This window comes from Ovis aries, chromosome 21, assembly GCF_016772045.2.
Source record: "Ovis aries strain OAR_USU_Benz2616 breed Rambouillet chromosome 21, ARS-UI_Ramb_v3.0, whole genome shotgun sequence".
Classification (NCBI taxonomy): domain Eukaryota; kingdom Metazoa; phylum Chordata; class Mammalia; order Artiodactyla; family Bovidae; genus Ovis; species Ovis aries.
The window spans coordinates 4973112-4988682 of NC_056074.1; the positions used below are offsets into that span (position 1 = coordinate 4973112).

General features: G+C 41.8%; 1 protein-coding gene across 1 annotated transcript; it reads right to left on the bottom strand.

Moving 5' to 3' along the window:
* Positions 1 to 706: 706 nt before the first annotated feature.
* On the bottom strand, positions 707 to 3158 carry LOC101109572 (tripartite motif-containing protein 64-like). The gene is made up of 3 exons (XM_027960060.1): positions 2748 to 3158; positions 2202 to 2297; positions 707 to 994 (listed from the first exon to the last, which is right to left on the bottom strand). Exons 1-3 carry the CDS (start codon positions 3156 to 3158, stop codon positions 707 to 709), a joined length of 795 nt encoding a protein of 264 aa, XP_027815861.1.
* Positions 3159 to 15571: the final 12413 nt, after the last annotated feature.

Consider the following 15571-nt stretch of genomic DNA (forward strand, 5'->3'; position numbering starts at 1 on the left):
CTGCACTGACTCACTCCTGCAAGAAGGGACACTTCCCAAGGACTGCAAGGAAAAAAAGACCAGATTATTCATGAAATTTCTGTCCCTTTGTATCTTCTTTCCTACTTCTGTTTGTTGAAAAGGTATTACATTATAATTCTCTTCTAAGGAACAGTCGGAAGCTATCTTAATAACAGAGCTTAAACTAATGCATAATGGGCTTCCTCAGGGGACATTAAGGAAGGAAGGAGGCCAGGAAGAGTGCAATGATGCAGCCACATCTAGGATTCCATGCTGCTCCCAAAGAGATCTCACCATCTATGATAACGATTAAAGCAAAACAGGGACCCATAAGAAGGATTTATAGAATCCGTTGGAACGGATGACCATTTCTAAAAATTTTGCATAGAAAACTGGCAAAACCTCAGTATCTCCAGGAAGTGTAAGATAATGGAGAGTGATAAGGGTTTAGCAGAACATATATTGAGATTTACTCCAAGAAAGTTAACTGTCCCCTGGTCACAGGATTTTGCTGACTTTGGATCATCTGTCTGGATAGTACTCCTGACCACACTGGAAAATCTGGTCCTATGTGAGCTAGGAAAAGGGCAAAAATATTTCAAAGATTACCAAGATATGATGAGAGAGGGATTTGAGAAATATAATGGGAGTCAAGGAGTACCGTCCCTCAGCTAAGAGGAACCATATATGAGGTAACATATCAGTGTCACAGCAGCTCGTCTAGAAGAGTTTCTCTCTCTGAGGACGGACCCTTCTTTCTCACCTGGAGCAGTTCCATGTCTGGCTTGTGGCACATCTCAGTCAGCTCTCTGTACATTTCTCTCAGAATTTCTCCCTGTTGAGTCATTTTGAACACACTCTCCTTGAGTAGTTGACAAATCTCCTTGGCTTCTTGCTCCAGGGCCTCCAGATGAAGTTTCTCATCCTCTTGAAGCAACAGAGGTATCCTCTGATATTGAACTGTAATCATGGCCTTCCTTAAGGCCACATAATTCTGAAGAGATAGTGGATTCAAAGCATTAATTATGCTCACATTCAAAAGAAAGCCTTGAATATTATTTCCCTAATATCATTGAGAACCTTTTTTACAAACTTTCTGCCTCACACATCTAATGGTCTTGAATATTTGCTGGTCCTTCTTGTCTGTCCTTTCTCTGAATTCCTATTCTCTTTCCCTGTTTAAATCAAACCATCTAAAGGGTCCCAGGTTCCCTTCCTAGGAGGATTTTTCAGGGTTCTTTCTCCATCAGTTATTTCCCCTCTTACTGGAATATTCTTTTTCTCTTGCTCCTTACCCTGATTTTTATAAGTATTCTTTCATGAGATAAACCCCATCTACCACAGTTCATAAAATATGCTCTATTTTTCCTCTAGGTAATACTATATTTTATCTTCTCCTTCAGAGCCACTCTTAGTGCAATGTCATCTTATTATCCATGTCTGAGAAAGTTTATTCAAATCTTCAAAATTTGGCCTAGGAATACTTTTCATGCCTTGCTTTTCCTATTTACTAGCTTTCTTTGAGCTAACTTGCATTTTTGCTGTTGTTCAGTTGCCCAGTTGTGTCTGACTCTTTGTGACCCCATGGACAGCAGCATGCCAGCCTCCACTGTCCTTCACCATCTCCTGGAGTTTGCCCAAGTTCATGATCCTTCATCGGTGATGCTGTCCAGCCACCTCATCCTCTGACACCCTCTTCTTCTACCCTCAATCTTTCCCAACATCAGGGACTCTTCCAATGAACTGTCTGTTCACATCATATGACCAAAGTAGTGGAGTTTCAGCTTCAGCATCAGTCCTTCCAACAAGTATTCAGGGTTGATTTCCCTTAAAATTGACTGGTTTGATTTTCTTGTTCATGGGACTCTCAGGAGTCTCCTTTATCACCAGAGATCAAAGGCATCAATTATTCAGTGCTCAGCCTTCTTTATGGTTTAGCTCTCACAACCATTCGTGAACACTGGGAAGACCATAGCCTTAGACTATACAGATCTTTGTCTGCAGAGAAAAGTCTCTGTTTCAACACACTGTTGCAAAGCAACTTGCATTAGCTTGTTCTAATTGTTATTACCAGTAAGTCATTTTAAACTGTTACTTTTCCAGGGGAGAGACAAATATCCTTTAATGGGAACGTAAATTGACCTAAAATCTAGAATTGTATCAATGTCTATACAAATAAATAGGAACATTTTTATTCTTACCTCAAATGACTGAGTTTTATTAGCTTCCTGATTCAGACTGCTTTTCATTTCTTCTCTCAGTTTCCATAAAGTTCTCATTCTCTTCATAAGTTTCTCCTGCAAAATATCCATGAGATTTAGTGACCCAGATGACACCATAAATTTCATCCTAGAATGCTGTGGTCAGTTTTCCCCATTACTCTAATTTGATTCTAATATTGGATATCAAAGTCACAGAAGTAAATACTAGAGAACTGGGGGAATTTTACAATAATGGAATCTATTTCCTAAAAAAATTAAGTATCACACTTTAATATAGCCTGACTAAGAAAGCCTCAAGCTCCCATCAGAAGCCTGTGGCCCTGGTGCCACCCACCCCAGGATGCCGCATTTCCACACATGTGGACAATTGGGCAACAACACTGAAAGGACACATTATATGTGAGGATCCACATTCAGAAACCCCACCTCCACTATCTCCACCCCCATCACCACTTATTGCATCCTCATCCTCCTCTCTGACTTAGGAGCCTCTAGACCCCAAACTGCTCTAGAGGCATCACCTACCCGGGACTCCTCAGCAACCCTGTGTATTGGCCTGTGGCTGTGAGCTGCGTGCTCGGGGCATTCAGAGCAGGGCCCACAGAGCAGGGTCTGGTCAGCCTCACAGAAGAGGCCTTTGGCTTCCTGGTGTGTCACACAGATCTGCTCCTCAGAGCTGTGGTTGTGGTCAGCTCTGACCTGTCTGGCAAGGGAAGCTAGCCTCTTGAGGACAATATTGGTTTTGAAATCGGGCCTCTCTGATAGTCCACTGCACTCAGGGCAGCTCCTTGGAGTCTGGCCTTCTTCCCAGCAAAGGCTCAGACAGGGACGGCAGAAGCTGTGCCCACAGTCTATGGTGACGGGGTCCAGGAACCAGTTCATGCAGATGGAGCAGGTGAGTTCCCTCTGGAAGACCTGCAGTGTGTCTAAATCCATGTTTCTGAAAATTAAAGAAAGAAATATGAGAGTGTAAGAGAAAAAGTCTTTCTTCTGCCCTCATCAGGAAAAATAAATCCTTTGGACAAAGTCCTGTCTTGAACTCTAATTTCCCTATTTACTTACCTCTTCAGAACAAACCTAGAAATGGTGACTATATACACCTTGGGTTTGAACTGTTATACAAAAGATGAAATACAATGAGTCCTTAGCAACTTTTTTGTTTAAAATAAACCAGGATTTCAATCATACTAAAATTATTAATACATGGAGAAGCTTAAAGATTAGTGTGTGTGTGCTCAGTCCTGTCTGACTCATTGCTATGCCTAGACTGTAGCCCACCAGGCTCGCCTGCCCTTGAGATTTCCCAGGCGAGAATCCTGGAAAGGGTTGCCTTTTCCTTCTCCAAGGGATGTTCCCAAATCAGTGGCTGAACCCGTGTTTCCTGCATCTTCTGCATTGGCGGGTGGATTCTTTACCACAGAACCACCTGGGAAGCCCCTTAAAAATTAGAATGGAGGGTAAGTGTTGGGATGACTTCAGAGCTACTTTGTTAGCTGATTCTGACAGAAACACACACAGAACCTCAGTCTGTCTCTCTCTTGGTCTCCGTCACTCCTTGACTGGAAACCGCACTAGCACACCCTTTGTTTCTCTCCTCATGGCCCCAGTTCCTTCTGTCATCAAAGTGACAGAAGTGCTTTTCTAAAGACAAATAAATTTGTTTACAAAGAACTTAAACTTCATACAATCAATGTTGGCTTCAATCTGATGTTTTAACCCTAAAGAGTTCAGAGCTTGCTTCCAACTTAAATAACAAAACTGCTCCTTTCAACACAAAAAGAAGAAGAAAAAAATGTCATTTCTAGTTCAGGAAAGCAAGTTTTCCTGGAGTCTGTTCATATCATCAGAGCATGTCATATTTTGAACTGGTGAATGTTCAAGTATCACAATAATCAGGAAACGATAGTCAGCACGAATATAATCGTTTGTAGACTGATAACATCAATGACCGTGATAATATTAAAACAACAATAGGAGAACTTAATATGTGTTGCCTAGTATTTCTCAGCATTGAATTAAATCCTTTCCTATGGATTAACTGCTTTAATCATCTCAACAATATTTACTAATTTTCTATCTTTACCCACATTTGATAAGGAGGTTACTTGATACAGTGTGGGTAAAAATAAGTTACTTCTCTGCAAATCCCGCATGGAATCAATGCTTGAGGAAGTGCTCAAACATAGATAGTACTGACAGAATAAATACAACTAGCTTTTGTGTCCAGGACTGCCATTAAAGATTTATTTTTAACTGAACATATCAGAATTTAATTGTACCTTGATCAGAACTCACCTTCGGTTGTAGTTAATAACAATTTCCACTCTTTTTCAGTAGGCAACTCTCAAATTCAGTTCAGGATTTAGGTGCTCCACCGCCGGTGGCAGAAACTTTCAAAAGTCTTCACAGCTCAGCCAACTCCACACACCACAGCTCTGGGCTCCAGAGAAGATTGAGCTTGGTTCTTGCTGGATGCTTTATATTCTCCAATGACCACACCCATTTCTTTCAAGTGATAGGGTTATCAACTCCGTGAAAAGGTATAGGTGCACATGATTAGATTTTGCAGTCTTGGAAACACATCAGGAACAATGATTGAATTCAAACTTTGAAACCTACTTAATCCAATTGCCACAAGCCAACCTCTGATAAAAGTCTTACCATGCATTTACCTTTGTAATGCATGAAGATTTTGTTTCGGAATAAATTATCCAAGTATGAATTTCACATCTCCATTTAATGAACTTTATTATAGTTTTAATAGCACCTACCCATCTAGATGACACCACCCTTATGGCAGAAAGTGGAGAGGAACTAAAAAACTTCTTGATGAAAGTGAGAGAGGAAAGTGAAAAGGTTGACTTTAAGCTCAATGTTCAGAAAAATAAGATCATGCCATCTGGTCCCATCACTTCATGTGAAATAGATGGGGAAATAGTGGAAACAGTGTCAGACTTTATTGTTTTGGGCTCCAAAATCACTGCAGATGGTGACTGTAGCCATGAAATTAAAAGACGCTTACTCCTTGGTAGGAAAGTTATGACCAACCTAGATAGCATATTCAAAAGCAGAGACACTACTTTGTCAACAAAGGTCCATCTAGTCAAGGCTATGGTTTTTCCTGTGGTCATGTATGGATGTGAGAGTTGGACTGTGAAGAAGGCTGAGAGCCGAAGAATTGATGCTTTTGATCTGTGGTGTTGGAGAAGACTCTTGAGAGTCCTTTGGACTGCAAAGAGATCCAACCAGTCCATTCTAAAGGAGATCAGTCCTGGGTGTTCATTGGAAGTACTGATGCTGAAGCTGAAACTCCAATACTTTGGCCACCTCATGCGAAGAGTTGAGTCATTGGAAAACACCCTGATGCTGGGAGGGATTGGGGGCAGGAGGAGAAGGGGACAACAGAGGATGAGATGGCTGGATGACATCACTGACTCGATGGACATGAATTTGGGTAAACTCCAGGAGCTGGTGATGGACAGGGAGGCCTGGCTTGCTGCAATTCATGGGCCTGCAAAATATCAGAAACGACTGGGTGACTGAACTGACTAACTGACTGACCCATCTAGACCTATCACCCACTAATTGGGTGGCCTTTCTTAATTTGCCTGCATTCATTTGGTGATATTTCCTCAGAATCAGCAGTCTTTCACATTCTTTTTTCAACCAGGGTACACAAACTCCCCAAAATACCACAGAAGTTGTTGTTTGGAAATAACTGAACCCCCCAGGATTGAATTTCATATCTTCATTTCACAAACTATATGATAGCAGTAATTACAGCAACCAGTAATCTCAACAGTAACACATGAGAATGCATGCGTGCTAAGTCTCCTCAGTTGTGTGAGACTCTTTGTGACCCCATGGACCAGAGCCCACCAGACTATTCTGTCTGTGGGATTCTCTAGGCAAGAATACTGGAGTGGATTACCATGCCCTCCTCTAGGGGATCTTCCCAACCAAGGGATCGAACCCTCAGCTCTTATGTGTCCTGCATCAGCAGGTTCTTTACCACTAGCACCACCTGGGAAGCCCAAAAGTGAGAAAAGAGACTGTGATTTTCCTTCTAGGAATCGCAGTGACTCAGCGTGTTCCATCACAGCAAGCCCTCTTGTTCTCTAAAATGCAGCGATCTTTGCCTTACCTGACATGGAATAGGGGAAGGGAATGAAGTTCAGTGAGTTGAAAATTGAAATAATGTCTAAGAAAAAGAGGAAAGTTTAAACTAGATACAATTTACATTTTTAAAACATAATATGGTAAAATTTTATATTCCCAAAGGTGCCGTTGTTGGTTTTTCATTTTCTCTGTATTATAACTGATTCTGTTATTCATTGCACAAAGAATATTTATTATTTGTAAAATCAGGAAGAATTGACAAAAAAGATTAAAATTGTCTTAGGTCAAATAATTGTAAGGATGATATATGGAATCTAAATATTAGATCAATATCAAGTAACTGAAAGGCAAGAGATATGTAAACATGGTTATCCGGAACATCCTTTTTGAAGTTTCCTGTATTCACTGATGAATTGCTATCAAATTTTTGGACCTTTGAAAATGTAATGGTAGAGAACTCCCCCCCCCCCCAATAAATATCCATATGATAGCAAAATGCCATCTGCATGCTCCATGCATTTAAGGATTTTACACAAGAAAAAGTTTCTACTGAAAGATAAAAATAATGTTTTGGGTGAGTCCTGAAAAAAAGTATCAAGATTACAGAGCATGTGCATGCTCAGTTGTGGCTGACTCTGTGACTCCATGGACTATAGCCTGCCAGGCTCCTCTGTCCATGGGGTTTCCCAGGTAAGAATACTGGAGGAGGTTGCCATTTCCTTTTCCAGGGGATCTTCCTGACCCAGAGATCAAATCCAATCTCCTGTGTCAGCTGCATTAGCAGGCAGATTTTTTTTTTTTCTTTTTTGCCACTGAGCCTCCTGGGAAGCCCGAAAGTATCAAAAGGCTGACATTAAATCAGACTTCACAGTTTTTAATATACTTCTCTTGCTTTTGCTTTACTTTCTCTATGTGATTGAAGGTGATTCTATACGCTGTAGTGATACTAGTAACTTTTGTTCTTCCTAGAAAAGTCAGTCTGACCTCTTTGTGGTTTGTGCTCTGTCTTTCCTTGGATAAGGAAAACTGAACTAACTCACTGAATAGAGAGACTTTCTTTCTGAGAATATGGAAATGCCATTAATTGACCTGATTTTTCTCTTTCTCCCTTGGATAAATTCTCAGTCAGAAAATTAACCGTTCACAATGTGAGCCTTTCAGAGGATGATACAAGTGTGATGTTTTGAAATCACCATTATTGAATTTTTCTTTTAAAAAATAAACATCTAGCAAAAAATGTAAGTGTTGCTACAGAAAAATATTGAATCCAAAATAGTATATAAAGGCTTCAGCTCCATAGTTTGAACTCCTACAGCCCAGAATTCCAAGGCCACCACAGCAGGAGGGAGAGCAGAAAGCGGTCCTCAGTCCCCTCTGACCTGCAGGGCTGAAGACAAGCAGTCCCAACCCCAACTCAGGGTCAAGGTTTCCACCTGGAGATGGGTGTTTGAAGTCCTAGGACAGTCCTAGACCCTGTCCTTTCTCTGGCACCATTGCTGATGGAGCCTCCTCCTTCCACAGAGACCTGCCTTACCCGAGAGCAGTGTGTCTTTCAGGAGAACCTGGTCTGCCATTGTCTGAGCCTGGGCAGTCCTGGTGGTCAGTGAGCTCCGGCCTTGCCACTGAGGGACACTCCCGAGGGGGCGCGGGGCTGGAGGCTCTTGGATATCCGCTCCGGGGGCTCTGGGAGGGATGCCAAGTCCACATGGCCGCAGGGCTCAGAGCCCGCGTTTCTGGGAAGGATCTTGGCTTCTGTCTGCCCAGGAATCCACAGGCCCAGTATGAAGTCAGGAGGACGTGCATGGCAATGAGAGAATGGCCGTATTTCCGAATCTTAAACCGGCTGCTCCAGGGAACCCCAGGATCTTTTTGTCTGCAAGTGCCTGACGGGGACCCGGAATCCGGGCCATCCTGAGGATACTGTCTCCCGATGGACATGGTCCGAGGTCAGAAAAGAACTCAGATCCACGGGCACCATGTGTGGGTCTTGGTGAGAGTCAGTGTTGGAAACAGGGATGTTGGACCATTGGGCTGGAGGGGGTCAGTGTGTATTCTGGGCCTGCGGCCTCATCGAGGCTCTCAGGAGCTCCTCTGGTGCCTGAACCCTGCAGGTTCCCTGGCATTGCACCTGCCCTCCTGCTGTCTCTTCTTGTGTGAGGCCCTGAGGGTGGTTTTCTGTCCAGGGTGAACTCAGGAGAGAAACAATTGAGTCAGAAAAAGAAAGATGAATATCATGTGATATTGACCATATGTGGAATCTAAAATAATGGTACAACTGAAGTTATTTACAAAAGAAAGACGCAGATGGAGAAAGCAAGCTTAAAGTTACCAAGTGCTAAGAAACTGGGTGGAGGATGGGAGGGATAAAGTGGAGATTTGGATGATCATACACCCATTCTTATGCATAAAACTTTAATTAGGGATCTACTGTGTAGCATGGGAAATTCTATACTATACTCTGCAATAACCTGTATAGGGAAAAAATTTTTTTTAAAGAGTTGATACATGTGTTTATATAATTGATTCGCCAGGCTATACAAGAGAAACTAACACAACCTTGAAAATCAAGGATATTCCAATGAAAATTTAGGAATAAATAAATTTTTTCACCTAGTAACCTTCTGTGAGTGAAGTGTCATGGCCCATCATTGAATAAATAGTAAAACGTTTTCAGGACTAGAATGCAAACACAGTATAATAAAGAAAACCTGAAGAGATAGTTGCCCAGACTTAACAGACAATATCATATTTTTTTCCCAAATTGTCTATTATTTTCTAGTCAATCTTGTATTGTACAAAACAGTGACATAGTTATTAACTCCACAACCTAGCATCAGTATTTCCACTGTGCACACATATTGAATAATAGAGTGAGAGGACATAAGGTCATATGCAGGAATGAAGAATAGGTGTAGAGTCTTGGAGAAAAACCACCAACAGCTATTGTGTGCGGAGTTACAGACATAAAGAGAAAAAACAGTAGTGTGTACCCTAAACAGAAGAGCAAAACAAAAAATAAGCAAATAAAAATATTCTGAAGGAAAAAATTTCATGCAGAACTGAATAAAAAGAATAAAATGTGAAAGAATTTTAGTTCAGATGAGGTTGAGAATACCTATCAGAGATTAGAGGGCTATCTCAGCACAGTCAGTGGTATTTGCGGGAGACTGAGTGTCACGTGTTGAAAAATGGAATCTGAAGGACTTTGCTTTCTGAGGAAGTGTCACAGAGTGATTGCAGGCAAATTCAGACAGACAAGTAAATCTAGTGGGTGATGAGCCTGGATGGGTCAATGAAATTAGGACTATTATATTGTTCATGAAATTAAGGTATGAAATTCATATTTGGGGAGTTCAATTATTTCCAATCAACAGCTTCATGGATAACAAGTGTAAACCATGGTGTGACTTCATCAGAATGAAATATGTAAAGACATATATACGAAACACACACACATATACATACATATATACATTTTTTGTGTGTATATATATATATGCACACTTGTGTGTTGTGTATATGTGTGTGTGTGTGCACATGAGAGGAACTTTTATCAAAGGAGTCTAGTGAGATTTGCAACCTCGCTGCTCCCTTTCCTCTCCTCCTCCTCCAATTCCACGCTCTCATTCAGTTTCCTGTCTGTTCCATTCCTACCACCAACATGAGCAGCTTGTTTAGGAAGTTACAGCTCTTTAATGGGAACATTTAAGAGATTTTTGCCTTAATTTCCAACTTTCATTTCACTTAATAGCTTCCCATGTTGACCACAGATTCTTTAGAGTAAGAGCAGCTTGAATTAATTGGATATATTGGAGTTAAAAACTTATTGCCGACAAAACAACTTCAGAATGCTGGCAGAAGTCATCAGGCACCCAGAAAAGCAGATCATTGTCTTCAAAAACAGGTGGGAAAAAATATAAAAGATGGAAAAAAGAGACAAAAGAGGTAGGGTCCCGGGAAGGGAGTCTTAAAAAAAGAGAAATTTCCAAACACCAGGAAACACTCTCCCTGCCGAGTCTGTGGCGAGCCTTGGAAGCACAGAGGGCAACATAACAGGGAGGAAAAATAAATAAATAATTAAAACCAGCAGATTATGAGCCCAACAGTAACTCCCCCAGTGGAGAAGCAGCGCAGACGCCTGCATCTGCCACTAGCAAGCGGGGGCTGGGCAGGGAGGCGCAGGCTGCAGTGCTTTTAAGAATTGGGCCGGAACACCCCGAGGGTAACCAGAGCGAACTAACTTGGGCTAGCAAACCAGACTGTGGGATAGCTACCACGTGAAAAGCTCAAACATAAGACACCACCAGGACCACGCACAGAACAAAGGACGGAACAGAATTAGCCAGCTGCAGACCATCCCCCTCCGGTAACAGGCAGCCAGAGACGGAAGGGCCGGAAGGGCCAGAAGGGGGCAATCACAGCCCTAGAGAGTCATTAACTTCCAAACTGTAAGCAACCTTCTTTGCTAACTAAGACTTCTTGGGGTTCCAGACAGTCACCATTTGCCTAAGAAGGGGTGCCAGTTGTACACCCAGAAAACTGAGTAGCAGGGACAGGAAAGGCGATAATTTGCAGTGACCACGCTCGCCAAACTCCTGAGCTGCTCGGACATGGGAAGGGCACAAAATGCAAGCCCAACACAACAGAGTCTGTGCTTCTGAGGACCGCCTGAGTGCCTGAGCCTGAGCAGCTTAGACCAGGGAGGTGCATGCAGCCCAGGGCCAGCCTCAGACAGTTTCCAGCAGAGCAACCTAGAACCTGAGCGGTGTGTGCCATGAGCAGGTGCAGGCCCAGCGTGGCTGAGACACTACGAGCACACGCCAGTGTTATTTGTTTGCAGCATCCCTCCCTCCCCGAGTGTAACTAAACAAGTGAGCCTAAAAAAGAAAAAATAGTGTCCACCACCGTCCCCCTTGAGTCAGGGTGGAAAACAGACACTGAAGAGACCAACAAACAGAAGAAGCTAAAACAGAGGGAACCGCCTTGGAAGTATAGATCTTAAGAAATACAAGAAAGACCAAGGAACTATCCAAAAATGAACAGACCCCACACTGTCTGCAACAACACCAGAGAAAGTCCCAGATATACTTTCACTATTTTTATGATCATTCTTTTTTTGTTTTGTTTTCTTTTCTTTTATTTTAACATTTTTTAATTTTTAAGTTCTTAAAGCAAGTGCCATATATATATATATATATATATATATATATATATAGTGGTAGTTGTTGTTTTTAAATAATTCTTATGACTTTTTTTCTTTCTTTCTTCTTTTTTCTTTAATATTGTATTTTTGAAAATCCAACCTCTACTCTAGATTTTTAATCTTTGCTTTTTGGTATTTGTTATCAATTATGTACCTTTAAAAACCCAACCTTCAGTACCCATTTTTACGTGAGAGTGAGATTACTGGCTTGACTGCTCTCTCCTCCTTTGGATTCTCCTTTTTCTTCACCAGGTTGCCTCTGTCTCCTTCCTCCCTCTTCTCTTCTCTACCCAACTCTGTGGATCTCTGTGTTCCAGATGGCGGAGAACACTTAGGGAACTGTTTACTGGCTGGATCTATCTCTCTCCTTTTCATTTCCCTCTTTTACCCGCCTGGACACCTGTGTCTCCTCTCTCCCTCTTCTCTTCTCTGTATAACTCTGTGAACACCTCTGAGCAGTCCAGACAGTGGAGCACACATAAGGAAGTGATTACTGGCTAGCTTGCTCTCTCCTCTTCTAATCCCACCTCATCTCATTCCAGTCACCTCTAACTACCCACCCACTCTTTTCTTCTACATGTAACTCAGTGAACCTCTCTGGGTGTCCCTCAATGTGGGGAAACATTTCATCTCCAACCTAGATATTTTATCACTGGGGCTGTATAGATGGAGAAGTCTTGAGGCTACTGTAAAAATAAAACTGTAAACCAGAAGCAGGAGGCTTAAGTCCAAATCCTGAGAACATCAGAGAACTCCTGACTCCAGGGAACATTAATTGACAAGAGCTCATCAAATACCTCCATACCTACACTGAAACCAAGCACCACCCTAGGGCCAACAAGTTCCAGAGCAAGACATACCACACAAATTCTCCAGCAACACAGGAACACACCGTGAGCTTCAATATACAGGCAGCTCAAAGTTACTCCAAAACCACTGACATCTCATAACTCATTGCTGGACACTTCATTGAACTCCAGAGAGAAGAAATCCAGCTCCAGTCACCAGAACTCCAACACAAGCTTCCCTAACCAAGATACCTTGACAAGCCACTGATACAACCCCACCCACAGCAAGGAAACTCCATAATAAAGAGAACTCCACAAATTCCCAGACTACAGAAAGGCCACTCCAAACGCAGCAATATAACCAAGATGAAGAGACAGAGGAATACCCAGCAGGTAAAGGAACAGGAGAAATGCCCACCAAATCAAACAAAAGAGGAAGAGATAGGGAATCTACCTGAGAAAGAATTCCAAATAATGATAGTGAAAATGATCCAAAATCTTGAAATCAAAATGGAATCACAGATAAATAGCCTGGAGACAAGGGTTGACAAGATGCAAGAAAGGCTTAACAAGGACCTGGAAGAAATAAAAAAGAGTCAATATATAATGAATAATGCAATAAATGAGATCAGAAACACTCTGGAGGCAACAAATAGTAGAATAATGGAGGCAGAAGATAGGATTAGGATAGAATGGTAGAAATACATGAATCAGAGAGGAAAAAAGAAAACCAAATTAAAAGAAATGAGGACAATCTCAGAGACCTCCAGGATAGCGTTGAAACACTCCAACATTCGAATTACAGGAGTCCCAGAAGAAGAAGACAAAAAGAAAGACCATGAGAAAATACTTGAGGAGAGAATAGTTGAAAATTTCCCTAAAATGAGGAAGGAAATAATCATCCAAGTCCAAGAAACGCAGAGAGTCCTCAAAAGGATAAACCCAAGGCAAAACACTCTAAGACACATATTAATCAAATTAACAAAGATCAAACACAAAGAACAAATATTAAAAGCAGCAAGGGAAAAACAACAAACAACACACAAGGGTATTCCCATAAGGATAACAGCTGATCTTTCAATAGAAACTCTTCAAGCCAGGAAGGAATGACAAAACATATGTAAAGTGATGAAAGAAAATAACCTACAGCCCAGATTACGGTACCCAGCAAGAATCTCATTCAAATATGAAGGAGAAATCAAAAGCTTTACAGACAAGCAAAAGCTGAGAGAATTCAGCACCACCAAACCAGCTCTCCAACAAATTCTAAAGGATATTCTTTAGACAGGAAACACAAAAAGGGTGTATAAACCCGAACCCAAAACAATAAAGTAAATGGCAACGGGATCATCAGTTAAGTTCAGTTCCGTTCAGTCACTCAGTCGTGTCTGACTCTTTGCAACCCAATGAACTGCAGCATGCCAGGCCTCCCTGTCCATCATCAACACCTGGAGGTCACTCAGATTCACATTCATTGACTCAGTGATGCCATCCAGCCTTCTCATCCTCGGTTGTCCCCTTCTCCTCCTGCCTCCAATCCCTCCCAGCATCAGAGTCTTTTCCAATGATTCAGTTCTTCGCATGAGGTGGCCAAAACACTGGAGTTTCAGCTTTAGCATCATTCCTTCCAAAGAAATCCCAGGGCTGATCTCCTTCAGAATGGACTGGTTGGATCTCCTTGCAGTCCAAGGGACTCTCAAGCGTCTTCTCCAACACCATAGTTCAAAAGCATCAGTTCTTCTGGGCTCAGCTTTCTTCACAGTCCAAATCTCACATCCATACATGACTACTGGAAAAACCATAGCCTTGACTAGACGGACCTTAGTCGGCAAAGTAATGTCTCTGCTTTTCAATATGCTATCTAGGTTGGTCATAACTTTTCTTAAGGAGTAAGCATCTTTTAATTTCATGGCTTGCAGTCACCATCTGCAGTAATTTTGGAGCCCCCCCAAAATAAAGTCTGACACTGTTCTCACTGTTTCCCCATCTATTTCCCATGAAGTGATGGGACCAGATACCATGATCTTCATTTTCTGAATGTTGAGCTTTAATCCAACTTTTTAACTCTCCTCTTTCACTTTCATCAAGAGGCTTTTTAGCTCCTCTTCAGTTTCTGCCATAAGGGAGGTGTCATCTGCATATCTGAGGTTCTTGATATTTCTCTCAGCAATCTTGATTCCAGCTTGTGCTTCTTCCAGCCCAGCATTAGAAAGGCCTAGATACATGTAAAAAAGATCTCCTTAGCTTGATTCTGATGGATGTGAGAGTTGGACTGTGAAGAAGTCTGAGCACAGAAGAATTGATGCTTTTGAACTGTGGTGTTGAAGAAGACTCTTGAGAGTCCCTTGGACTGCAAGGAGATCCAACCAGTCCATTCTGAAGGAGATCAACCTTGGGATTTCTTTGGAAGGAATGATGCCAAAGCTGAAGCTCCACTACTTTGGCCACCTCATGCGAAGAGTTGGCTCATTGGAAAAGACTTTGATGCTGGGAGGGATTGGGGGCAGGAGGAGAAGCGAACGACAGAGGATGAGAAGGCTGGATGGCATCACTGACTCAATGGATGTGAATCTGAGTGAACTCCGGGAGTTGGTGATAGACAGGGAGGCCTGGCGTGCTGCGATTCATGGGGTCAGAAAGAGTCAGACACGACTGAGCGACTGAACTGAACTGAACTGATAAACCCTGATGAAAGAATTCAAAGAAGACACTAATAGATGGAGAAATATACCATGTTCATGGATTGGAAGAATACATATAGAGAAAATGAGTATACTACCCAAAGCAATCTACAGATTCAATGCAATCCCTATCAAGCTACCAGCGGTATATTTCACAGAGCTAGAACAAATAATTTCCCAATTTGTATGGAAATACAAAAAACCTCAAATAGCCAAAGCAATCTTGAGAAAGAAGAATGGAACTGGAGGAATCAACCTGCTTGACTTCAGGCTATACTACAAAGCCACAGTCATCAAGACACTGGCGTAAAGACAGAAATATAGATCAATGGAACAAAATAGTAAGCCCAAAGATAAATCCACACACCTATGGACACCTTATCTTTGACAAAGGAGGCAAGAATATACAATGGATTAAAGAAAATCTCTTTAACAAGTGGTGCTGGGAAAATTGGGCAACCACTTGAAAAAGAATGAAACTAGAACACTTTCTAACACCATTCAGAAAAATAAACTCAAAATGGATTAAAGATCTAAATGTAAGACCAGAAACTATAA